At 41.8% G+C, this 25,934-nt stretch overlaps 1 protein-coding gene across 1 annotated transcript in view; it reads left to right on the top strand.

The window, feature by feature from the left end:
• The window catches only part of CRTAC1 (cartilage acidic protein 1), a 634,231-nt gene extending 608,512 nt beyond the window's left edge, over positions 1-25,719 (top strand). Inside the window, exon 14 of the mRNA XM_078593311.1 lies at positions 25,449-25,719. Coding sequence (XP_078449437.1) covers positions 25,449-25,609 — 161 coding nt within the window. The 3' untranslated portion in view covers positions 25,610-25,719. The remainder of the gene's footprint in view (positions 1-25,448) is intronic.
• The last annotated feature ends 215 nt before the right edge of the window (positions 25,720-25,934 follow it).

Below are 25,934 nucleotides of genomic sequence, written 5' to 3'. Positions count from 1 at the left end.
AGGATTGTTTCATTTTCTTTGTCAGTGTCCAGGTTTTGATCCATACGTCAGAGCAAGTTATATACAATTATGAAAAAACTGTATTCTTTAGGCACATTTGTATATTTATTTCCATCATCAAATTCAGTTTTTTTTTATTTTCCTAAAGCACTCCAGCCTTGTCTCGTCTGCGTCTTTACTTCATCATTTTTGTCCAGGCTCGCCTTCAATAACTGCCCTAGTTATACTTACTATGATGCGCTTTCCAGTTACGTCCCTCTGGCAGTTATATTCAAATTGGTGGCATGTGACAAGACGAGGAGACAACACTTTCCCTACAAGATTCATTTTTAAATGAAAAACCTGTAATTTAGGACAGTTTTTTCTTATTGATTTGTCGATGTGGATCATCTTGAATTAGGCTCATGTTAAAAGTTGCAAATTTCCTGCATGTAACTTGTTTATGTTCTTCAAATGTTGCACCGTACCCTTTGTTAAGTGATACAACTTCTGTTTCGATTTTAATTTGTATTTTTTTAGCACAATGGGTAAACTATTGAGCCAGTAGTTCACCTGATGTACCTGTGAGCACAACGGATAAACTATTCAAAAGTCACGTAGGTAGAAATAAAATAAAATAAATCACGACGTTTCGATCGCAACACAAGCGAACTTCATCAGGTGGGACAACCACAGCAAGAAAATGCTGAAGTCGGCGGGAGAGCTGCCGTGGCAAGAGGTTATATAGGTAAGAGAGGGGGGAGGAGGCAAGGGGGGATAGAGATAGAGGGGGGGGTGTAGGGGGAGGGGAGGCGCGTGAGCGCTAGGGGAAGAGGACGTGAGGTTGGGGGGGATAGAAGTTGGAAGGTGGTGGAAGAACAGAAATAGGACGTGAGGCTGGGGGGGACGTGGACGGGGCTAGCAGTAAACCGGCAGGTACGATGGAAACAACAACACCCAATGAAGTTCTTATTATTTGGTTCTTTCGGTTAAGTCACGTCTAAAGATAAAATAATAAATTAAATTAAATAATAGAATACGACGTTTCGATTGCAACACAAGCAATCATCATCAGGTATAATGCAATAGCGACATAAAATCTAACCAGAAAACTATAGACAGACATATTAGCAGACAGATATCACCAAGATACATAGCGGGAGCAACACAGGTAACAGAGAGGGGTGATCGTCTCTGTGGGGTGGCCTTAAATAGACAGAGGGGGGGGCGGAGGCAGAGAGAAGGAAGGGGGGTTAGAGAAAAAATTAGCATATCAATGAGTGGTCAACAGACGTGGTGCTGCACGGCAAGTAAGCCTGAAAATCAGGAGGACACACAAATTAAATAACCTATTAAAATATCGAAATGTAATGTAATACAACACAGAGGGTCGGTCAACACACAATTAACGCATAGCCTGGTTGATTACGTATTTCAAAGATTGCTAAGTTAGAATTTAAGTGTGAACATTCTAAAGAGGACACAGGCAGAGAAAACAAGTCGCCAGAGAGAGAGAAAAAAGATAAGCTTAAAACTTCCCCGTAGAAGTGGTTCAATCTTAATTTTAGAACTTTCGTGACTGCAGGAATTATTATTTGGTTCTTTCGGTTAAGTCACGTCTAAAGATAAAATAATAAATTAAATTAAATAATAGAATACGACGTTTCGATTGCAACACAAGCAATCATTATCAGGTATAATGCAATAGCGACATACAATCTAACCAGAAAACTATAGACAGACATATTAGCAGACAGATATCACCAAGATACATAGGGGGAGCAACACAGGTAACAGAGAGGGGTGATCGTCTCTGTGGGGTGGCCTTAAATAGACAGAGGGGGGGGCGGAGGCAGAGAGAAGGAAGGGGGGTTAGAGAAAAAATTTGCATATCAATGAGTGGTCAACAGACGTGGTGCTGCACGGCAAGTAAGCCTGAAAATCAGGAGGACACACTAAAATTAAATAACCTAGTAAAATATCGAAATGTAATGTAATACAACACAGAGGGTCGGTCAACACACAATTAACGCATAGCCTGGTTGATTACGTATTTCAAAGATTGCTAAGTTAGAATTTAAGTGTGAACATTCTAAAGAGGACACAGGCAGAGAAAACAAGTCGCCAGAGAGAGAGAAAAAAGATAAGCTTAAAACTTCCCCGTAGAAGTGGTTCAATCTTAATTTTAGAACTTTCGTGACTGCAGGAATTATTATTTGGTTCGTTCGGTTAAGTCACGTCTAAAGATAAAATAATAAATTAAATTAAATAATAGAATACGACGTTTCGATTGCAACACAAGCAATCATCATCAGGTATAATGCAATAGCGACATAAAATCTAACCAGAAAACTATAGACAGACATATTAGCAGACAGATATCACCAAGATACATAGCGGGAGCTATGCATTATACCTGATGATGATTGCTTGTGTTGCAATCGAAACGTCGTATTCTATTATTTAATTTAATTTATTATTTTATCTTTAGACGTGACTTAACCGAAAGAACCAAATAATAATTCCTGCAGTCACGAAAGTTCTAAAATTAGGATTGAACCACTTCTACGGGGAAGTTTTAAGCTTATCTTTTTTCTCTCTCTCTGGCGACTTGTTTTCTCTGCCTGTGTCCTCTTTAGAATGTTCACACTTAAATTCTAACTTAGCAATCTTTGAAATACGTAATCAACCAGGCTATGTGTTAATTGTGTGTTGACCGACCCTCTGTGTTGTATTACATTACATTTCGATATTTTACTAAGTTATTTAATTTTAGTGTGTCTCCTGATTTTCAGGCTTACTTGCCGTGCAGCACCACGTCTGTTGACCACTCATTGATATGCTAATTTTTTCTCTAACCCCCCTTCCTTCTCTCTGCCTCCGCCCCCCCTCTGTCTATTTAAGGCCACCCCACAGAGACGATCACCCCTCTCTGTTACCTGTGTTGCTCCCGCTATGTATCTTGGTGATATCTGTCTGCTAATATGTCTGTCTATAGTTTTCTGGTTAGATTTTACGTCGCTATTGCATTATACCTGATGACGATTGCTTGTGTTGCAATCGAAACGTCGTATTCTATGATTTAATTGAATTTATTATTTTATCTTTAGACGTGACTTAACCGAAAGAACCAAATAATAATTCCTGCAGTCACGAAAGTTCTAAAATTAAGATTGAACCACTTCTACGGGGAAGTTTTAAGCTTATCTTTTTTCTCTCTCTCTGGCGACTTGTTTTCTCTGCCTGTGTCCTCTTTAGAATGTTCACACTTAAATTCTAACTTAGCAATCTTTGAAATACGTAATCAACCAGGCTATGCGTTAATTGTGTGTTGACCGACCCTCTGTGTTGTATTACATTACATTTCGATATTTTACTAAGTTATTTAATTTTAGTGTGTCTCCTGATTTTCAGGCTTACTTGCCGTGCAGCACCACGTCTGTTGACCACTCATTGATATGCTAATTTTTTCTCTAACCCCCCTTCCTTCTCTCTGCCTCCGCCCCCCCTCTGTCTATTTAAGGCCAACCCACAGAGACGATCACCCCTCTCTGTTACCTGTGTTGCTCCCGCTATGTATCTTGGTGATATCTGTCTGCTAATATGTCTGTCTATAGTTTTCTGGTTAGATTTTATGTCGCTATTGCATTATACCTGATGATGATTGCTTGTGTTGCAATCGAAACGTCGTATTCTATGATTTAATTGAATTTATTATTTTATCTTTAGACGTGACTTAACCGAAAGAACCAAATAATAATTCCTGCAGTCACGAAAGTTCTAAAATTAAGATTGAACCACTTCTACGGGGAAGTTTTAAGCTTATCTTTTTTCTCTCTCTCTGGCGACTTGTTTTCTCTGCCTGTGTCCTCTTTAGAATGTTCACACTTAAATTCTAACTTAGCAATCTTTGAAATACGTAATCAACCAGGCTATGCGTTAATTGTGTGTTGACCGACCCTCTGTGTTGTATTACATTACATTTCGATATTTTACTAGGTTATTTAATTTTAGTGTGTCCTCCTGATTTTCAGGCTTACTTGCCGTGCAGCACCACGTCTGTTGACCACTCATTGATATGCTAATTTTTTCTCTAACCCCCCTTCCTTCTCTCTGCCTCCGCCCCCCCCCCTCTGTCTATTTAAGGCCACCCCACAGAGACGATCACCCCTCTCTGTTACCTGTGTTGCTCCCGCTATGTATCTTGGTGATATCTGTCTGCTAATATGTCTGTCTATAGTTTTCTGGTTAGATTTTATGTCGCTATTGCATTATACCTGATGACGATTGCTTGTGTTGCAATCGAAACGTCGTATTCTATTATTTAATTTAATTTATTATTTTATCTTTAGACGTGACTTAACCGAAAGAACCAAATAATAATTCCTGCAGTCACGAAAGTTCTAAAATTAACCAATGAAGTTCGCTTGTGTTGCGATAAAAACGTCGTGATTTGTTTTATTTTATTTCTATCTACGTGACTTTACCGAAAGAACCAAAGAGTATGGATTACTGCAGTCACGAAAGCTTCAAAACAAGATTATTCAAAAGAGCTTTGCACAAAGTTGCATTTTCAAGACGAGTGTTGCCGAGATATAATGTTTTTACGATCTGAAAAAAAATCATATTTGAACAATATGAATATTATCACGCCATCAGTTTCCCTCAACGTTGTAATTGTATTCCTGGTACGCATGAAGAATACTTTTAAGTTCTTCAACTGCATTGCACACAACATAAGTTTTTTCTAATCACGTGGTAAAAAAAACTGTTCAGCAAAACATTTTCCGAATTTCATTCTCATCAGGTCCCACAGTGTAAAGTGCAATCTACAGCTTGTATTACTATCCTTTCTCTCTCTCTCACCTCTTTATTTGTGTGCTATGAAGAGGGGCCATTGTCCGAACTGTCACTGATTTCTTGTTTTCTATTTTAAGGCCACAATTGCATTGATGAATGTGAGTTGTCCCCGCTCTAATTGTTGTAACTTTAGGATTTGTAATGTTTATAATGCTCGAGACATTTCGTCAGTTATTAAGGGAAACATTTTAGTCAGTAACTAAATGAGTAATAGCCTTGGAAAAAATATGAAAATTATGATTGTAAACTTGAATGATTATTATTTCACAAATATTTCGTTCAGATCTTATATATTTGAGAAAAAAGTAAGCTAGCAACAATTATGCTATAACGATACGATTATGGTGGCTTTTACATCAGAAAATACATCGTAGTTATCAGCATTTCGCAGCAACACGATTGAAGACTCACATGAAAATTGTTTTGCTTGGATTCGTTCACATTGTTGTAGCACATGCTAAACAAATGCAGCCACGTTTCTGTCTGAAACGTGATTGCAGGGAAGTTGCATCATAATTTATCGCCTGATTTAGAATGTTCCTTGAGACATCTGACATGTACAGGTGCCATCTAAACAACGTTGTTAAAAGTGCACAAAGGTAATTTTATATTTTACATTTGAACCAAGAGCACTTAAAATGAATGCGCATAACAGCATGGTGTAGTCTTTTATAAAGTATTGAATGCATCCACCGTTTTAAATGAAATGAAGCAACTTGACATCATATCATAATCATCACCTATTCATTCGAGCAAACAAGATAGAATGCATTACACTTTGCGCCAAAAGAACATGGACCATAGAATTTGTAATCTCAGGCCCGTGTCCCGATACTTTTTTGTAATGTGTTGCATTAGGCAATTTTAAATATTTAAAGTGCTTGTTTTGATCAACTGCGAAGCGCATAACGCAATGTGCCCTGAGCACTTAAGTGCACTGAACAAGAAACCTTCAGGCCCCAGAACATGAATAATGTACAAGAGCAACGAGACAGAGAGAAACATGTTAGACTTTAGACATTGGCTACATTAAATAATTATAACGTGCCATTTACCCTCGTGCACATAATTCTCCACAGCTATTCGTGGCACATTTTGGGGGGGGGGAGGGTGGAATTAAAGTTCTTCCTAGCTATTAGCCACGTTATAGTTGACCGCTCATGAGATGCCACTTTCTAATTTTGGGCTTTGTAAGGGTGATGCTTTGAATCTCTCGAGGAAATCAACAGTTTGGAGTTATTGCTTTGTGGGGGGGGTCTCAGCTGACAAATGGAACGCTCGCATGTGTACCGTACTGTCGTTCTTTGTTGCGGAAACATCTTGAAGATGGCTGCCTTAAAATAGCCTTGACAAAGCTTAAAACAAGAGGACAAATTGACACTTTCCGCAGCAGACAATGGCAGAAGGAAGGTGATTATGAGTGATGCATGGAATTTATTAATACTCAGCATGTTAATGTTTATTTTTTATTTTTTCTGTAGTTATTTTTTTTGGAAAAATACGATTCATTCATTCATTTGATTTAAAACCCTACATGTTTTGTCTTTTTACGTAAAAAATGTATAATTAAATCACACCAATTATCGTTTATAGACCCACCAACATGGCCTATGTATAACAGTGGCGTTCCTGCGTAAATACGTTAAATAATTAAATAAGTAGACGAGTGCTTAAGGAGTCTCATGGCGTGATTTAATCTGGCTTTTTGAAACACCAAATCGTGAATACTAAGTCATACGTCTGACTCTACGATCCCGAAACTTTCAAAGTTGAAGAGCAATGTTGCACTTGCAGTGAAACTCCTCTAACCGTGAGTAATGAAGGCCGGTGAGGCAGTGAACACGTTTGTGACCACTTGTAGTGTGTACAGTGTGCTGGTCCAATTGTATATGGGGAGCAGTAGTGTAGCGGTTTGCACGCTGCGCTACGAACCGGAACCTGGAAAGCAAAGTTCGATTGCCACTCACGGCCAACACCAGTGATGAGAATTTTAACCGGTTCTGGGCCTCCCCTATGTCGACTCAGCCTCAAATGAGTACCTGGTGCGGTGTGTAAACATCACCACTGGGGGGACAAAGGTGGCCGGGCGTGGTGTTGGCCACCACCGCCTTGTGTGCCATGCCGGGCTTCATAGGTGCTCGCCAACAGCACTTGCCCCAATAATCTGTTAAGACTATAGGGGGGATCTTTGTCTTTGGGGGGAGAAGGGGGGAGAATTACGTTTTTAGTCGAGACCAAAACTGTGGCTCGAGTACAGAGGGTAGTCAAGATCAAATCAAATTTAAAGGAATTCTACTTTTTTTTGAGATTGGTCAACTTTTGTGCTAAATATTTTTTTATTTAAGCATTTCCGGGAAACAATTCCTACTTATTTTATTCTTCTTACATATTGCTGGATAAAAAAAAATAACAATGTATAAGTCCATGTCCAGATGAGCAGGTCAAGAAATTGTTTTATTTGATGTCGTGGAGGATTGCCTTGAGTGAATAGGCCAGTCGAAGTTTCCACAATCGCACGTGGGACCTTACTTGAAAATGTTACTTGCGAAGGTCGCGGGCCAAATCTGCCGTGAGACGCGCAGTCTTGATTTATTGTGGACCGTTGTTTTTTTATTAAATCCCGGAGGTTCTTTATTTGGATGAGCGATCAGGGCTCGTTAGCGATATCGGTGTTCGCCCATTTCTGTCAACATTTCTTCAGGACGCTAAAGCCTGAGTGTACAAGGGCTCCGGCTGTGAGCGTGAATAATTTTGGGGCGGTGGTTTGGTAGATTTAATAGATCGTTGTAGAAGGGGAGATTTGGATTGGTTTTGATGCAGCTGTATTTATATAACATGTTTTGCTGTCTCTGGATCTCAGGAGGGATGTTGGATAGCACAGAGAGCCAGAGAAAAGGAGTTGATGTCAGTGTGCTGTGACAATCCTCATTACGGTGTTTAAGATAGTGTCCAGTTGTTGTGGCAACTCACATTTGGCACGGGAGTGTAGTACTGCACTCTGCTGTGGAGTACTCTAAGGCCAAGATAGCTGTTTGGAGCTTGTGTGCATCTGCTCCACAACCAGCAAATCATATAATTATTACTCTTTGGTTTTTTGTCACGTTGATAGAAAATTAATAGATCACGACGTTTCAATCGCAACACAAGCAACCGCCATCAGGTTAAACAAACACTCCTACATCAGCAGCTCTCCTGTTGTGTTTGTTTCACCTGATGACGGTTGCTTGTGTTGCGATCGAAACGTCGTGATCTATTAATTTTCTATCTACGTGACTTCACTGAAAGAACCAAAGAGTATGGATTCCTGCAGTCACGAAAGCTTCAAATCAATATAATTATTAATGATCAGATTAGGTTTAGAATATTTGGCTGCTATAAATTTACACATCATATGCCACTTAATTAACCTATCATTTGTGGCCAAGTCGCTTCTGAAAAAAAGCTATATAGCTCAGTGGGCCATTCCAGGATTTTGTTTTTTAGAATTTAGTTTGGGTTTGTCCTGGTCGTTGTCTTTTTGCAGGTCTTCCTCAAATGTTTTTAGTGGGTCAGGCTTCGGTCCAGAGTAGCGCTTACATTTTGGGCACGGCTCATTCCTACTGCAAACAGACATGTTTGGTTCAGCATTTGCTAGCTGGTTGTTCAAACGGAACGCAGTCGTCAGAGTCTTGGATGGATTTTGATGGAATTTGCCAAAGTTAAATATCTGCATAGACGAATTTCCACAATGTACGTGGCATGTCGCTTGCACACATTGACTAATGATGGAGCGAGCACAGAGTCTTGCGATAGGTCATCATGAAAATATATATTTGGAAGCTTCCTTGGTTTCCAAAACATAATTGGAACCCTTGGCAACTCAACATAAATGCCAGTAGCCAGCATCGTGACATGGCATCAGACTTGTGTGGATGCATTTGTAAAATACAGTTCATATCATAATAATAGATCAGTTTATAAAGCACACAAAATTCGTTCAGCAAGTCGCTAACACATTGTAGGCTGATGACAGGTCTGCAAGCATTATATTAGTTTTAAGGGTACATTCGAAGTTCTCCTCTTTGTGTGTGGTAAGCGAGGCTACTTGGTCAATACAATTTCTGCCAGGTCAGGAGTCGACATGTACTTTTGGCAGAATTTAATTTGCTGTTTGTTTAATCCAAGCCAGCAGGAGCCACTTCACCGGTGTATACGCTATTACAGAGGAGTGCTATAGGCTGGTAGCTTGAGACATCATCAAGTCCAAATATAGGTGGCAATGCAATAGTTGTAGGTGATGGGCAACCATGAGCTGTCATAACTATTGTTGTATCGAGTGGCGTGCATTGTGTGTTGAATGCGTGTTTCTCTTCAGGCCAGGACATCAATGTGATCCTTCGTAGCTAGTCGCACTCCACGTGGGACAAGTCTGCTCGGTCCAATACATCGAGTGGAATGGCCGTGAAAAGACCGTTTTTTGGAATTGCTCTTCGGCCAATTGGATAACAGTTTGTATGTACATACGTATGTTGAACTTATGTCGCACCGTACGTAGCCAGCCGTGCTACTCGGAGGTGTTCAGGTTGAGAACATTAAACAGGTGATCCTCATGAAGGTTGCCATTGCTCGACCACAGCGAGTTTTGAATATAAGCCTATTACTGTATGCCGAAACGTATACAGGGTGCGTCCACTATTATGCACCATTGTATTTGATGCCATACCACAAAGCTAGGTGGTGTCAGGCCTCCTGAGGTTTTTGGCAGATTGCGTGCTTTGTAGAGGGGACACCTGCTTGTGTGAAAGCAATGTCAGTTAGTGGGTCAAGCGATTCATGAATGATAAGTCAGACATTACTGATCATCCTAGAGTGGCAGACCAAGGAAGGTACCTGTCACAACTAATGGATAGAGTGGAGGAAATGATTTGGGCTGACTTGTAAGGAGCTATTCAGAGACATTGCAGGTGCACTGCAGATTGGCCACTGCCTTGTTTAAGAAATTTCCCATTTGGTGACATGACCTTTGACGTTTAGAGATTAAATTAAACATTTCAGATTCTGTGTAACTGGAAAAAAAACACTGTGACACAGGGTGTGCTACTCTTCCGTATTCCAGGTCTATGTACGCTACGAAGCTATCGCACACATTGTTTGGTTGAGTACTTTACGCAGAGGTAGATATTGTAACACCCACAGACATCCACATTAAGTATCCCCCCCTCCCCACTGGGTGTGTCCAAGCTATGCAGAGAAGCATTTATCTTGCCAGCTACAACGAGGGCAGGACTTAATGACACGTCAATTTATTTTTCTCTGCACTGCTGTGCACAGGAGTGGGCATAAGCTCACTATCTCTTTCCCATTCTTTGCTTTTCTTTTGCATTCATTTATATTTTATTCTCCTTTTCTTTACGAAGATGAATAAGATGTGCCGTTCTAGTTGGGCAACATGCCAGGTGATGCAGATAGTCTTTGTTATATATGTATAGCCTTTGTTATATATACGTATTGCATGCCTTTGCGGTGGAACACAACGTGCTTGGCTACCTGCATGGCCCGCTGAGCTCTTTTTTGCTGAAGAACAAAAAAGAAGTCGAGCAAGAGGGCTGGAGAGTGTTCCAAGATTTGCCGCGAGTACTCGTCCGGACCCGAACTACTATCCTTTATAATATCTCACCCAAGGCCTAGCGTTGAGGATGCACGCGCCCAGTTGTAATGGTGGGCATCTCCCGTGCCATCGCAAGCCACATGGCTGTTCTGAAAAGCACTTAGACATTGGTAAGCCTGACGGTTGGTGGCCATGTCCAATTGGCCACTATGAGCGGTATGATGAGCCCATTTATTCCGCAGAAACCACAGGTACAGGTGGCAGGGCGCAATGGGTTGCCATGTGGGTCCTCATCCGTGCGGTAGAAGGCAGTAACCATCGGCATGCCAATTTTCATGGCGAGGCTCTGTCGACCACCACTATGTGTGGCGGGCATTGTGGCCTACCAGGCTACAGCAACAACTTCATGGAATCCCCTGTGTGAATGGCAGAGCCCGCGAGTCCACTGGCCCACTGCGGTGAGCTTGATGGCGATAAAATGAGCAGGAGACGAGTTGAGGTACAAACGAGGGCTCGCTCAACAGTCCCCCATGAGGAGTGGAAGGGCCCACCGACTCGCCACGATGGGCGAAAAGGCCACCATGATGAATAGGTCCACTTTGTACATATGTACGTTGCACTTATTTTGCGCCCTACATAGCCAACTGTACTAATCGAAGGTGCGAGGGAAGAACAACAAACTAAACGCAAAAAGCAGTTCTAAAGAAATGAGTTTTCAATCTAGATGTTTTAAAAGTGCACAGCTCAAGTGGTTTCCTAATATTCAGAAGAGCATTCCAGACGGCTGCAGAAGCACATCTGAAAGCGCGTGATACAGTGGCTTTGGTCGTATTAATTATTTAAAAGTGTAAAGCACAATATTTACACACTCAAGAAGATGGAGAATGGCAGCCGGACTAAAGTTAGCCACTGGCCTGTCTCCTACTCTATGGACAGAGCTGAGCAGCAGGACCCATTGGCTCATCACAAAGAGCAGGAGAAATTTCTCAATTGGTGACATGACCTTTGACATTTAGAGATTAAATTAAACATTTCAGATTCTGTGTAACTGGAAAAAAAACACTGTGACACGGGGTGTGCTACTCTTCCGTATTCCAGGTCTATGTACGCTACGAAGCTATCGCACACATTGTTTGGTTGAGTACTTTACGCAGAGGTAGAACTTGTAACACCCACAGACATTAAGTATCTCCCCCCTCCCCACTGGGTGTGTCCAAGCTATGCAGAGAAGCATTTAAGAAATTAGTTGGAGGGCCTTTCGGTTGAAGTGAACATCAATGAGGTAACTCAGCTGCGATGGGTGGTGGACAGATTGCGAGATAAATTGAAGAAGAGTTGAGGGAGTTAGAGGCGCTTGCTACTTCTTACCCTGTAACCTCTGACCGTTGGCCCTCAAATCAGACCATGAGCAGGTGACTGGGATTTGCGTGGTGTGTTCAGTGGATCATACGCAGCTGTGGAGCAGGCGTGCGGACGCACTTCATACAGGGGGTGGAATTACATCACAAGGGGAACGCATATGTGTCGATCGAAGCGAGGCGAAAATATGTTTTTATACCAGGGGTCAAGTGAACCCCAAATATTATATTATCGGGCATATACAGAGAAAAGCCGTGTTTTAGATGTGATTCCTTTGTCATAGCCCTTTAATAATTAACAAAATGAGAAGTGTATATTGAGTCTATATGTATTGTGTAGGGATGAAACCAGTCTGGGTCTTCTATTGGCTGGCTGATATAGAGGCATGGCCAGGCCAGTTCAGTGAGAACACAGGAGAGTTAATAGTCGCATATGGAAACCTTATTCATTAGCGGAAAGCCAGGGGAGAAGAACAAATACATAAAAAGACAAATCCTTGATTCCTTCTGGAACGCAGTCACAGGGTTCACATTTTCACTCCCGCCCCGGCGTTTCCGGCGCATTCCGGCCCACTTCCACCACTGGCTTTATGCCGTACACACGATACAGGCGACTTGCTTTCTCGCACGTCCACTCTCAAGCTTTTCAAAACCGCACACTGAAAGCCTCCACTAAATTACGTCGTCGTTCCCCGTGCACGTGGATATTTACGCGAATCACCTTCAGCAGCCCCTCGCTACTTGTCATGTGAAGTATGTATGAAAAGCACGTGCGACACATGGTAGAAGGTTTGCGACCCTGATTGTGTCGGTGTGCGCCGGTGGGGATTTGCGAGCGTTTATCAGGTGTGAGAAGCACTGTCAGTGCACACACATTGCTGGCATCGCGCGCTCTCAGGTGTGCTTCTGCGGCCGTCTGGAACGCTCTTCTGGTATGAGGAAGCCACTGGGGGCTATGCATTTTAAAATCATCTAAATTCACAAACTAATTTCTTTAGAACTGCCTTTTGTGTTTAGTTTCTTGTCCTTCCCCCCCAGCTCCGATCAGCTACATATGGTGCGAAGGAAGTTCAACATACGTACATGTATACACGAGTGTATTACTGTTGCGAAGGTGTCTGAGCACGTTGATTGACAAAGGGGTTCTTAACCCAGCGCATGGCCGCAGCGTGCAGCTCAGCTTGGTGGCGATTTTACAGCTCCAGAGCAGGCAGGGCTGACTGTCCCGAGTTGGCAAATTTGAAATAGTTTTGTAAACTGTTTTCTATTTCAGGGTGATAAAGGCCACCTCCCACAACGATTATGGAAATTTTTCAGATCGCCGAATTGGAGGGCTTAAATGGATATATAAGCAGGCTCGGAGAAAGCCTCGGAGAGATGAGATTATGGTGCGGAAGAAAATAGTGATAAAGTCAAGTGTGAAGCTTTAAGATACAGTATATTCCGTTTGATGTTGTGTGAACAAGGGTCGGGCATACTTTGTAAATTTTGTAGCTCAGTAATCCCATTACTTTGAGATTGAATTGGGTTTGTGTCACTCCAAAATAAATTCTGCGGTGTTGAGTGAAACTCCTCAACTGTGTTATCCATCTTGTAAACAAAGCTAACCCCCTGCGTTTCATAACTCAAGACATTTGTCCTCGCTGATCATTACACGATCCACCACGAGCCGCCCAATCTGCCACATTGAGTGGGGAGGGCTTGTTGGACCACTGCGTTGAATCCCCGCGATAGGTGGGGTATCTCAAAACCCTTTTGTAAATGGGCAACGGAGTTCACCAAGCGGTGTGGGATTGAGCCCACCGCGGCCTCAGCGAGACACCTGTACTCCACCACCCAACGCCGGTGCACCTACTGGGACCGATCTGCAAATGAACGCGGCTACGATCGGTGGTCTAGTGCGCCATCTTTTGGTTGACAGTGACATGACAAATATGCCCCCTCCCCACGTAAGCCTTAACAGACTGTTGGGGCAAGTGCTGTTAACGAGCAGCACCTATGAATGCCGGAACGGCGCACGGTAGGGGTGGGTGGCCAGCACCACGCCCGGTCGTCTTTGTTTCCCGAGTAAGCGATGATTACGCACCGCATCAGGTACTCGTTTTGAGGCCAAGTCGACCTAGAAGAGGCCCACGATCGGTTCATATAATCATGACTGGTGTTGGCCGTGACCGGGAATACGAACTCGGGTAGCCGGGTTCATAGCGCAGCACGCTAACCACTGCGCCACGGCTCCCCGGCACACACAAACACGGGTGGATCTGGACAGCAGGGGGGACGAATGCGTGCTAACCACCACCCGAAGGGAGGAAAGCTCATGACACCATGACACCCCCTGGTGGTCGTCGTTGGGAATGGTTTTGGGCAAGTGCCGCGTGGTTAATGTCGCAAGGTTGACCGGCTGGCAACAATCATGTGACAACGATACTAAATGGTGGAGAAAACACTGTGGTTTCTGTGCTAGACTAGGTTTACCCTCAGTCCATATGGAGTGGTAAAGGCTTACTGGCAACAAGCCAAAGGGAGGTCAGGTTTAGGTTGGGCTGCCAGAACAGTGGCAATTTTACCCATTGTGTTGCTGGGCGTATCCCTTGAACTCTGCTGATGCTGGGATTCTTGGTGGCTGTATTTTGCCCTCGGCCATTGTTATCCCTGGATCTGTAATGTTCTTCACTCGTTATGCTATGACATGTCTCATTGTTTTACTGTTTCTCCCATATCTGTTTTTGTTTGCTTTGGTGATTTGTATTTGGTCATAATGAAACCATTCCACTCCCATGGCTGGATGGCCTCGACATTGTTTTTTTACGCTGTTCCTGATGATCTTCGTAAACAATTTCTATGTGTGCGGTAGTCTGGTATGTCATTTGCTCCAGGAGTTTCCCCGTTATTCGTGACTGCAAAGGGCAGAGTTTGCAGTTCTCATTTGACCGACAGTTTGGCTCCTGGGAATTTGATTTGTTTGCGACAGAGATCTGTAAACATTCTCTCCACTAATGTTAATATTCTGTGTCTCTCATGAGTGCTGCCATTTGTGAATTCCCAATCACAAACCTCGTGATACTCTCTGGCTGCCATTGCTCTGCAAGAAACACATTGTACATTGACACACGCTCATTCGTGAACAACTCGCGAATATTAATTCACTATGACCTGCATTAATTTATCTCTAAACTTATATTTCAGAATATATATTAAAAACCTAAATATTTCTAAACAACATGACAACCAGGTGAATTACTTAAAAGAGTGCCGTCCAATTGAATTTGTCCTTCTGTCATTTGAAAAATAGCATCCCGATGTAATGTGACATGGTTCAGCACAGGTAATTAATTACATAACTGTATTTTTTTATGCAGTTGTATTTTCATTTCCACCATCAATTTTATTGTATTGCTGTTGTGAAACCTAACATTTACTGATCCAGAATAACTGAATGAGACAAGGGGAAGAGGTGCTGAGTTTGAGTGATGCTTTCTGCCAAAACTGCTTCGTTAAAAATGCTTACCAACAAAAACATGTTTGTTTTTAAAAGCACTGGAATAAAAAAGGCAATGTAAATAATTACTAAATGTATAAAATATGTATCGACAGTGTTAATCTTGGTTAATTCTTTTTTGCATAGTTTGAAATTTTAATTATGCAAACTCATTAAAAAAAATTACAAGAAGGAATTAGCATCCCTTACAATCTGCAAAATGTGAGAATTATGCACTCTCATTCAGGTGAAACAAAGTACACAGATGCGTTTATGAATATTTTCAAATAAACTGAACAGCATTGATTTAAATCTTGACTTAAAGCTTTAGTGACTGCAGGGATTCATATTATTTGGGTTTTTCGGTAAAGTCACGTAGATAGAAAATTCGAAAAATAAATTAAAAGAAAAAAATAATCACGACGTTTCGATCGCAACACAAGCAATCGTCTTCAGGTAAAAAAATACAGCAGGAGGACTGCTGAGGCAGGAAGAAATATAGCGAGAGAGCTACTGCAGCCAAAGGTTATATAGGTTTGAGATGGGTACAACCCAAGGTTAAGTGGGCGGGGCTAGAGATGGAATTTGCAAGTAAGTGTAAGATCGCAGAGCTCGGTATACCTCGGCCATTGTATTGCTAGAGATTAGCATTGATTAATTTTAGCCTCATAACTCGCTCTATACAATGGTTTCACAAGTAAAAACGGCTCATGCCTAGTCAGCTTAAGTCTGGCCTTTCAAGGCAATGAACAAGGCTTAAAAATAAACAAAATTACAGTACTTAAAATGTTCGATTCTTTTTTGTGAATTACTGTGTGTATATACTCATACAACCGAGATTGGCTGCACTGTTTATATACTCATACACACAGTGCAGCCAATCTCGGTTTTAAAGACCCATTGCAGACCGCAGCAGCCCTCGTCTCAATTTTACACCGTCCACATTGAGCCCGAGTGCACCAAGGTCACTTTGAAATGACATGGCCCACTTGACACGGCGATGAACTCGCTGAGGCAAACCAGCTTACGTGGTGACAATGCCCGCTAATGCCGTCACACAAGTTACCGTCATAGTGGTAGTGATAACTTTTTGTCAAATCTCACTTCGATTCGTGTAGCTTTTTTCAAGTTTATGCGGTTGGAAGGCGAAAAAGCTCATGGAGGTAGGGATTGACAGCGTCCAATAAAGTACCGATGGTGGTTTGCTCGTCTGCAAAGGTCCAGTGGAGGCATACAAATTCAAACTTTATAAAACCTCAAAACGTCTATCTTACTTTAGAGAAGAGTGAAAACATTACAACAAAAATTGCAAAGGCAGACAATGGCAGTGTGTCCTGCAAGGCAGGCAATATAACATTATAATATCTTATTGGTTCTTTCGGTAAAGTCACGTAGAAGGGAAGTAATAATATTATTATGTTTTATTTTTATTATTTTATTACTTCCCTTCTACGTGACTTTACCGAAAGAACCAAGAAGATGAATCCCTGCAGTCACGAAGGCTTTAAATCGAAATTTAACATTATAACACTTCACAATTTCAATTATCATCAGCCATGATCTGTCCACTGCCAGACAAAGGCCTCCCGACGTTATTGCCATCCATCATGGTTATGTTCCATCTTGCTCGCGCACACCAGCCAATCTCGCCAATCTCATTGCTGTGGTGGTCGTCCTCTTGTAATGTGTTCTCTCCATAGCCTGACATTGCGTCGCCAGGGCCACCATTTCTTCCATCGATGTGTCCTGTCCAAGCCCGCTTACTATTTTCTTTGCACTAAATATGGTGTCTCTATCTTCTTGGTTCTTTCGGTAAAGTCACGTAGAAGGGAAATAATAAAATAATAAAAATAAAACATTATTTTATTATGTTTGAGTTTTATTTTTTTTATTTTATTATTTCCCTTCTACGTGACTTTACCGAAAGAACCAAGAAGATGAATCCCTGCAGTCACGAAAGCTTTAAATCGAAATGGTGTCTCTAATTTGCACTTTGTCCTCTGATCCGTGTTTCTCTCCATATCTCTCGATGCAATTCCCAGCGTGCATCTCTCCGTGCTTCTTTGCATGCGTTTTATTTGTCACTGTCCATGTTTCTGATCTATATGTCGTAGCATGAATGGAAAAACGTTCCTGCAAAAAAAACATTAATGCGTTACTTTCATTGTCAAATTCAGTTGTTAAAAGCTGTCCAACCTGCTTTCTCTTGCCTCTTAAATCTCATCATCCCCCCACTGCATCATGGGGATGATAAGTGGCTGAGATTTTTTTAAATATATAAAAAAAAATTATGCGTTTTTTTTTTTTTCCACGGAGACCTGCTAGATTTTTGCAGGAGGGTGTGATGATTAGTATGTATTTCGGTACTCTTTAAAATTTAGAAAATATGGACCGTACCGTGGGACATAAGATGGCAAACTTTTGCGACAGATGCCACTCGAGCTTCAATGTCCACAGTGAAACAAATGGCAAGTAGCATTGTTATGGTTAAGTGTTAACCAGAGCGACCGCTGGATTGGAACCCTGGATCTCTGCAACAAGCAGCGAGCGCGCTGCCGCTGGGCTGTGTCACTGCCCCAGAGTCCGTGATATTTTTATGCGTTATTATTAAAGTGTACGTGCAACACTGAAAATATTTCGTTTATAATTGCTGTACGTGGAATTTAAGTAAAGATGTGCACTAGTTGAGGATATTGGCACAAGACGTATGAAAGTGGAAACAAATGATAAAATGTACAGTGGACAACTATGGGCTATCTGCCCCTAGATCGTGATGATGATGAAAGTACATTATTAAGTATTAACTAAATAAATGTAGTACATTTTTAATTGCAAAATTGTTATACAGTATTGTAAATAATTAAGTAATCCAGAACTATAAACATAAAAAAACTATTCACTGGGAGGAATAGTCTATGAGGTGTACACTCACTTGATGGAATATTTACTCATGAGATCGCCGATTCATACTTTCCAGTGTCCTATTCTTCTTAAGTTATGTTCATCTGTGAGCCTTTAAAAAAATCCTTCTTATTTTAATGTATTTGTTTATTTTTTTTCTGCTCTTCGATAGACATGACCTCATAACCAAATTTTGAAGGTTGCCATGTGACCTGAGTGGACCGGACCAACTTCAGCACCTAAGATATCATTAAAGATTATATCAGACTTCTTAATGTGGAGGTTGGTGGTTACCTTTTGCGAAAGGACGCATTCCCAACCAATAGAAAGATGCATGTGCAAACACCTGGCACCTTTTACGCAGCCCAGCCATTGTTACTTCCATTAGATCAACAATCTGATAAAGAAGCTTCCGCTGATTTAGATACCTGTGCCAAGACGTCCATAGTTATGCACTTATCATAAATAATAATGTGCCGCTCATCAAACACGATGACACGGAAATGATAAATTGCATAATATATTTCATATTTTATGACCATTAACGTGGATTTTATAGCCATTAACACTACACAGTGGTATAACTCGTACAACATCACGAACAGTTAATGCATAATTTACATTGTGTGATAAAATATGCCTTGTCTAGTAGAGCAGGAAAGAAAAACGCACAAAATAACACCGAGAAACATATTTACGATGCACCGTGGAGGTAGGTGGTATGATTGCTCCATGGTTGTAGGTATGCACATTCAGTTTAAAACTCTAGTAAAGTGTTATTGTGTAAAGCTTCTGCTTTTTGTGAGCCTATAGAATTACAGGTTAATCTATATATATAAAAGGGAAATTTGTGAATATGTGTGTCTTTTCGAAATGTTTAGCGTACTTCCCGACATGCAACAAACTTGAAATTTGGCATGTGGGTAGCTTCCAGACTGTACACAATGCAAAAAGTAGAAAAATAGACTTTTGTATTTGGGGGGGGGGGGGGCGCAATAATGTATATTTTTGCACGGCAAGTGAGCGGTGACGTCACATCTGTGTTATCACCCGCATGCGGCAGCGTTACGCAGTGTGCCTGCTGACGTCACGCACACCCCCCCCCCCACCCTCCGCGTAGGCCGTGTATTAATCCAAGACAAGAATCCAAGTCTTGGGCGAAACCGGGTAGTAAAGCGAGTAACAAATATAATAAAGATTACTTATAAGTAGCTGGCACAGTGGACTTGCAATCCAGAGGTTGCTGGTTAACCTGGTGCAGCACCTAGTGGAGCATCTGGTGCAGCACATGGTGCAGCACCTGGTGCAGCACCTGGTGGAGCACAGGGAGCAATGGGCAAAGTTTCTTCACCCCCCATACCTCTGTTCACCCAATGGTGTAAACGGGGCCACCACAGTTAGTCGATGGACTGGTCATGTGTGGTGGGATAAAGTGTGGGTACTCCCAACTCTTCCATGGCGTCTGGCTGGGCATAGAATAATAGGCCAAATACTCTCCAATGTAAGCCCATCTGACAGCAGTGACGTGGGCAAGGAATTGCAGAGCCGTACAGTCTGTTCTCCTATAACGCCGCATGTTTTCATAACGCGAATTGCATATAACATGATGACTGTATTAGGGAATAGATTGTTTATAACGCGGATACGAATTTAATATAACGCAATTGAGCGAACAGAACTAGGTCGCGCGAGTAGGAATAACCGGTTGTGCGGCTGCCTCGGCCTAGCATCTCACAAGGCGGGATGCTGCTGGATGCTTCTAGATGCTACCCACGCACCTCAGTCTTTGTTCAGCCTGTGTACGCATCTCACGTGTTATTGCGGACTGTGCTTTACCCTATATTATTTATTATAGCACAATTTTTCCATAACGCGGTTTTCTGCAGGAACACAACCACCGTGTTATAGGAGAACAGACTGTACCTGATTTAGATGCAATACAACATTGTGGAGGCTTGCAGTCAGGTCCGGTGAACACCGGAGAAGTGTCACCCTTGTCGACCTCATTAAACAGAATCAGAATCCATAATATAGTTTTTTTGGGTTAGATCGCTTAAATATTAATGTGTCATTAAACTTGCCACTACCCGACACATGCCAATTAGCACACCGGTGTGTTGAAGAGTAAACCTAGAACATTTACAATTCGACTACGACGTTTTGCAGGTAATTACAACCAGCCTCATCTGGCAACAGCCAGAGAATCCGAATATTTATACTGGAGGAGGAATACGATTAGCTATAAAGCTCTTTTTCACAGATGCCCAAACGGGTTACTGGGGATGTCATATCCATAGGACAGAGCTCAGGTGACGTAACCACGGTCTCTTGTCCAACACACCAATTCGTTCTCCTGCAATCAAGCAGAGGCAAGGCTCGCCTTGAGGCTTCGGATCGACGTGGATCCTGGCCTTGTTGCAAGTTTTGGCCGTCGCTAACCATGCTTTTACAACAACAAAAAACTTAACACATTCATCACTATCACTGTGGCATTAGGTGACATTTATGGCAATGGGGCCCCTCTTCAAAGCACCTAATTATTTTACAGATATGTCCAAGCAGGTTTAAGACGAGCCTCTGGCCTGTGCTCATATGTCTTTTTTTGTGTTAAAACTAATTTCTTTGGAACTTAAGGACAGTGCATATTATTACCATTATAAGAGTTGATTCTTTTTGTTTGCTTTTTTTGACTACTTGTGTTGTGGTTATTGCAAACATGATGCCTTAAATAAAGGTGTCAGTTTTGTACCAGTTTAAAAGGGTAAAAACCTACTAATATATTTTGCCACTGGTAAAAGAGATCTCATCGTGTAAATGCTTACCCCGAGCTCTCAATACTCTGATATTGCACTGTGTTGAGTTGTACGCCTTCTGGTGTCATCTGGTCCAACACCAATGGGGACTAGGCTCTAAAGAAAGCCGTCTCGGGTGTGGACCAATCAACTTCAAGGACAGTGCATATTATTATCATTATCAGAGTTGCTTCTTTTTGTTTGCTTTTTTTGACTACTTGTGGTTATTGCAAACATGATGCCTTGAATAAAGGTGTCAGTTTTGTACCAGTTTAAAAGGGTTAAAACCTACTACTACTACTTATTTTTGTGTTTAGTTTGTTGTCGTTCCCTCGCTCCTTCGATAATCACGGTTGGCTACGTACGGTGCGAAAGAAGTTCAACATACATACTTGTAAATTACAGACATGCTAGAATGGGGGGGGGGGGGGGCGGTATTGGTTGATGAATGAATCGTTAAATTACCAATGCATGTGTTTTTACGCATGTAACATGATAAAAACATTATATACACATTTCCTTGGCGTCGAGATGTAAAAAAATATTTCCTAGTGTGTGAATTCAGGAAACATACTGTGCAGGCCCACGGATGTGATTTCAAAAGCCTCTATTCACATTCACAGCCGTACTCAACAGGTTTAATTAAAGTGTCACGTTGCTAACCTGCAATATATTTTAGAATTCCACACACAGAGAAAACTCATTACACTCCCGTGAAACTGTCTGCATATTATTAGTTTTGATATGACTTTGGAATTCTTCAAATTCTAAGGACTTATTGCAAGACTATCATAGCCACCCAACATGACAACACCAACCTCCCTCTTGCTGCTTGATGCTATATCAACAGCGTCAAACCAACCACATCGATATTTGCTAATACAATGTAAATTCAGGTAGTCCTCTACTTACGATGAAGATGCATTACAACGACCCCATCGTAAGTCGAAAATATCGTAAGTCGAAGATGGCCTAGCCTACCCAGGAGACTTAAAGAATGGTGATAATTTAGCAAAACAGAGCAATTTATAGTACCGTACTGTATAAACTATATACTGTATGTATTTATTAATTACAATACTGTATTGCACAGTAAAATGTAAAATAAAAAAAACAAGGTAAATTCTTAGCCTACCTATATGAACTGCAATTGAATAGAAAGTTTCTTCAGGAAACAATCCTATCTGCTATAAAAACTTTTAACATGCATTTTGTCGTATCGCTATCGCCATCGTAAGATCAAAATATCGTAAGTCAGACCATCGTAACTCGGGGACTATCTGTACCCATTCCAAATATCAATATTTTCTGACTACCGTTGGGCTAAAAACGTAAAACATTATTCTTGGTACTCTTTAGTTCTTTCGGTAAAGTCACGTAGGTAGAAAAATAATAATAATAGATCACGACGTTTCGATCGCCACACAAGCAACCGTCTTCAGGTGGGAGTGAGAAACAGGCTTCTGAAACAAGTCCTTATATATAGAGCCAGGAGAGGGGGGGGTTGCTGCATCGGACAAGAGAGTGGGGGCTGGAGCTTGTGTTGCGGAGGTGGCCATTGTATTGTGAGAGATTAGCATGTCAATGTGTATTTACGGTATATCAGCCACTAGGGGGATAGAGCGCTGAACAGGTTGAAGGAAAGGCGATCATCTCCGCACCTTTCCTTCACCCTGTTCAGCGCTGTCTTTCCTTCCCCCTGTTCAGCGCTTCTTTTCCTTTACCCTGTTCAGCGCTGCCTTTCCTTCACCCTTTTCAGCACTCTATCCCCCTAGTGGCTGATATACCGTCAATTCATATTGACATGCTAATCTCTCACAATACAATGGCCACCTCTGCAGCACAAGCTCCAGCCCCCACTCTCTTGCTCGATGCGGCAACCCTCCCCCCTCCCGGCTCTATATATAAGGACTTGTTTCAGCAGCCTGTTTCTCACTCCCACCTGAAGACGGTTGCTGGTGTGGCGATCGAAAAGTCGTGATCTTTTATTATTTTTCTACCTACGTGACTTTACGGAAAGAACCAAAGTGTATGGATTCCTGCAGTCACGAAAGCTTCAAATCAAGATTATTCTTCTTGGTGAAAGTATAAACTGAGTTACGTATAATTAAGCTGTTATTGTTTTTGGATTGACATTGTCCATCAGAAATACCTACAATATGTAGGTACCATTTCCAGCCACCATCATCATCACCACCACCACGATAAAATCCACATGAAATCTTTCTGGAGGGTTGCTGCCTCCACAACTGCCAAAAAGCTCATTCCCACATCTCCCCAATTTTTGTGTAGACCACGCCACATCCGTGCATCTGCCTCTATCTGGCATGCGCACCACATGATCATCCAACGCGACCTCAGCTGCTGGAATAAATCACTAAAGGGATGATATCCTGATACTTCAAGTGCCTGTGCACTTATATAAACCAGCCTGGTGACGCCCATGATGGATCAAAGACAGGCAAGCCTTAATATTTGAAGCAGGACCATGTTGCTTGCATAAAGCAGAGAGGGCATATGTCGAAGGTCACGAGCTTTATTTGGAATAAGAGTCCAGCTACCATACCACATTATATTGCCAGCACAAAGATAACGCTATTTGCTTGATGTTAGATTGATACATCTGACACTACTAGAACTGGCCATGAACACACTGTCCAGATATGCAAACTCCTCCACACTTTTCCCAACCATTGATACATTAATTGGTGATGCTGCATTAGGAGCGATACACAAGCACAAATAACAAAAACAATCAACAAATCCGTCAATAATACTGTGGCCTTCAAAAGAGAAGGTATTATAACAGGTGATGTTTCAAGCAATGGCCTTTCTTCAAAGCGATAGAGGTCAAAGAGATTGGGTGAGGTGGAAATGGTCAGAGGGGACCTCTGATGCCAATGAAAAATCTGATACAAAACCAAACCAGTTGTGAGCATACTATCGGAGTACAGGCACTACCCCACTCTCTCCACAGCTACACAGTCGCTTATGGAAAGGGAAGTACAATGTTTGATTGCACAAAGTACCGAGGAAGGAGTTTGTTTTGATGGGGCTGATGGTAAGGCCCCGATCTTAATGGCAATCTCTTTTCAGCTCTCAGCATTTATGATTCCTCGGACCCAGCAGTAATCAACATGGTTAACAAGTATGGAGCCATTCCTTGACAGCACCTGGGCATTGATCAAGCTTCCATGTGTATCTGTACCAGATAGAAATTCCACTGGTCCGATCCTGAAAGGCTTTTGTAACTACGTGGCCTAAAATGTTCATAGTGTAGGTGACACAAGGATATCCTTGTTGCAACCCAAGGTGTACAGGGAATTAATGGCTGTTACTCCCTGATCACCATGCCTTTACGTAGAATTAACCACCATCATGAAGGTCTTTAATGATCATGAGTATGGGGTCATGGACCCTGAAAGAATGAATAACAACTCAAAAGCCCTGGCCTCTTGATGGTATTGTAGGTATTTAACAAGTCAATAAAGCAGAGATATGAGGTCCCTTTGGAATACATATATAGAATATGGCATCCATGCAGGACAGCATGGCCTGAAACCATATTGGGTCTCTACAAGCATCTCCTCGGCGTGCCTGGTAAGGCAAGGTTAAATAATTATTGCCGGTACTTTTTCATGGCACACTGAGGAGGGAGATACATCGATTGATGTTACAATCAGTGCATCGATGTGTCTGCTTGGACAGGCATCTTAAAATTATATATGTTTAGATTTCTGTATGACTGTAAACCGTTTTATACACCTCTTGTAATATATTCTTGTTGTCGTCAGGTATTGGGTGCCCATTATTCTTGATATGTGGCTCTGTTGCCTTCATTGCTTACCCCCAGTTTAAGACCAGGCCGCCAAGGGGGGATCAGAAACTAGTGGACAGCAAACACCAGGGCCTTGATTTCCCACAGCCCAAAAGTCCTGCTGCCTATAGGCTGCCTGAAGGACAGCATAAAGCCAGCTTGGCTTAGTAGCGGGCTGATGTTCTCCTTTAGCACACGACAAGCCTTTTTTCTCAAGTATACCAATAAGCAGAACTGCCAATATAAAACAACAGATACACTCTGAAGTCTTGACGTTATTTCGTTAAAACTGGAGGTTTTGAATGTCCTGTAAACGCATTGTCGCAATACCCCCATTGCCCATACGCTCCAAACATCTGCGTGCAAATATTTCAAGCAAAAACCAGCCCCGACTGATGATACAAAAACTAACCAATACAAAGATAACAATTTGACCCAGATTCTCAAACATCGTTTTCATTGTGGTACATTTGTTTAACCACCTAAAGAAATGTAAAACAACTTAGAACGAGTTATTTAACCAAATAAACTCGCAAAGGGGGACACCATCCCAGCAAAACATTGGCTTATCACCCTTGTATATGGTTCCCCGGAGACCACATTTAAATATAAAAGCGGTGATGTTGTGGGAGCGACGTGTGTACACTTGCGCGTGTGCGTGTTTTTGTTTTGACAGATGTGGACGAGTGCAGCAGCGCCCAGCAGCCATGCCCCAGCACCAGGCCCCTTTGTGCCAACACTTTTGGCAGCTTCAGCTGCAAGCCTGACTTGTCGTGTCAAGGCGGCTTTGAGCCAGACCAGCAGGGCTCTGCATGTGTTGGTAAGTTTTTCGAATAATTTTTTAATCAAATTATGAAATTGCAAATGAGATTCAATGTTAAATCTTGACTTAATGCTTTTGTGACTTCGGGAATTCATATTCTTTGGGTCTTTTGGTAAAGTCACGTAGATAGGTTCAAATTAATAAAAAATTAAAATAAACAAAAACTACGACGTTTCGATCACAACACAAGCGATCGTCATCAGGAGGAAAACAGAGCCTTTTTGTTTATTTTATTTTTATTAATTTGAACCTATCTGCGTGACTTTTCCAAAAGACACAAATAATAAGATTACATGTTTATTAACTGCACATAGAACAAACGTGTCATTAATCTATAAT

Source organism: Lampetra planeri, chromosome 4 (genome assembly GCF_965212315.1).
Source record: "Lampetra planeri chromosome 4, kcLamPlan1.2.h2, whole genome shotgun sequence".
NCBI classification, from domain to species: domain Eukaryota; kingdom Metazoa; phylum Chordata; class Hyperoartia; order Petromyzontiformes; family Petromyzontidae; genus Lampetra; species Lampetra planeri.
Note: the sequence above shows the minus strand (reverse complement) of the source record. Positions and strands in the feature narration are given on the sequence as shown.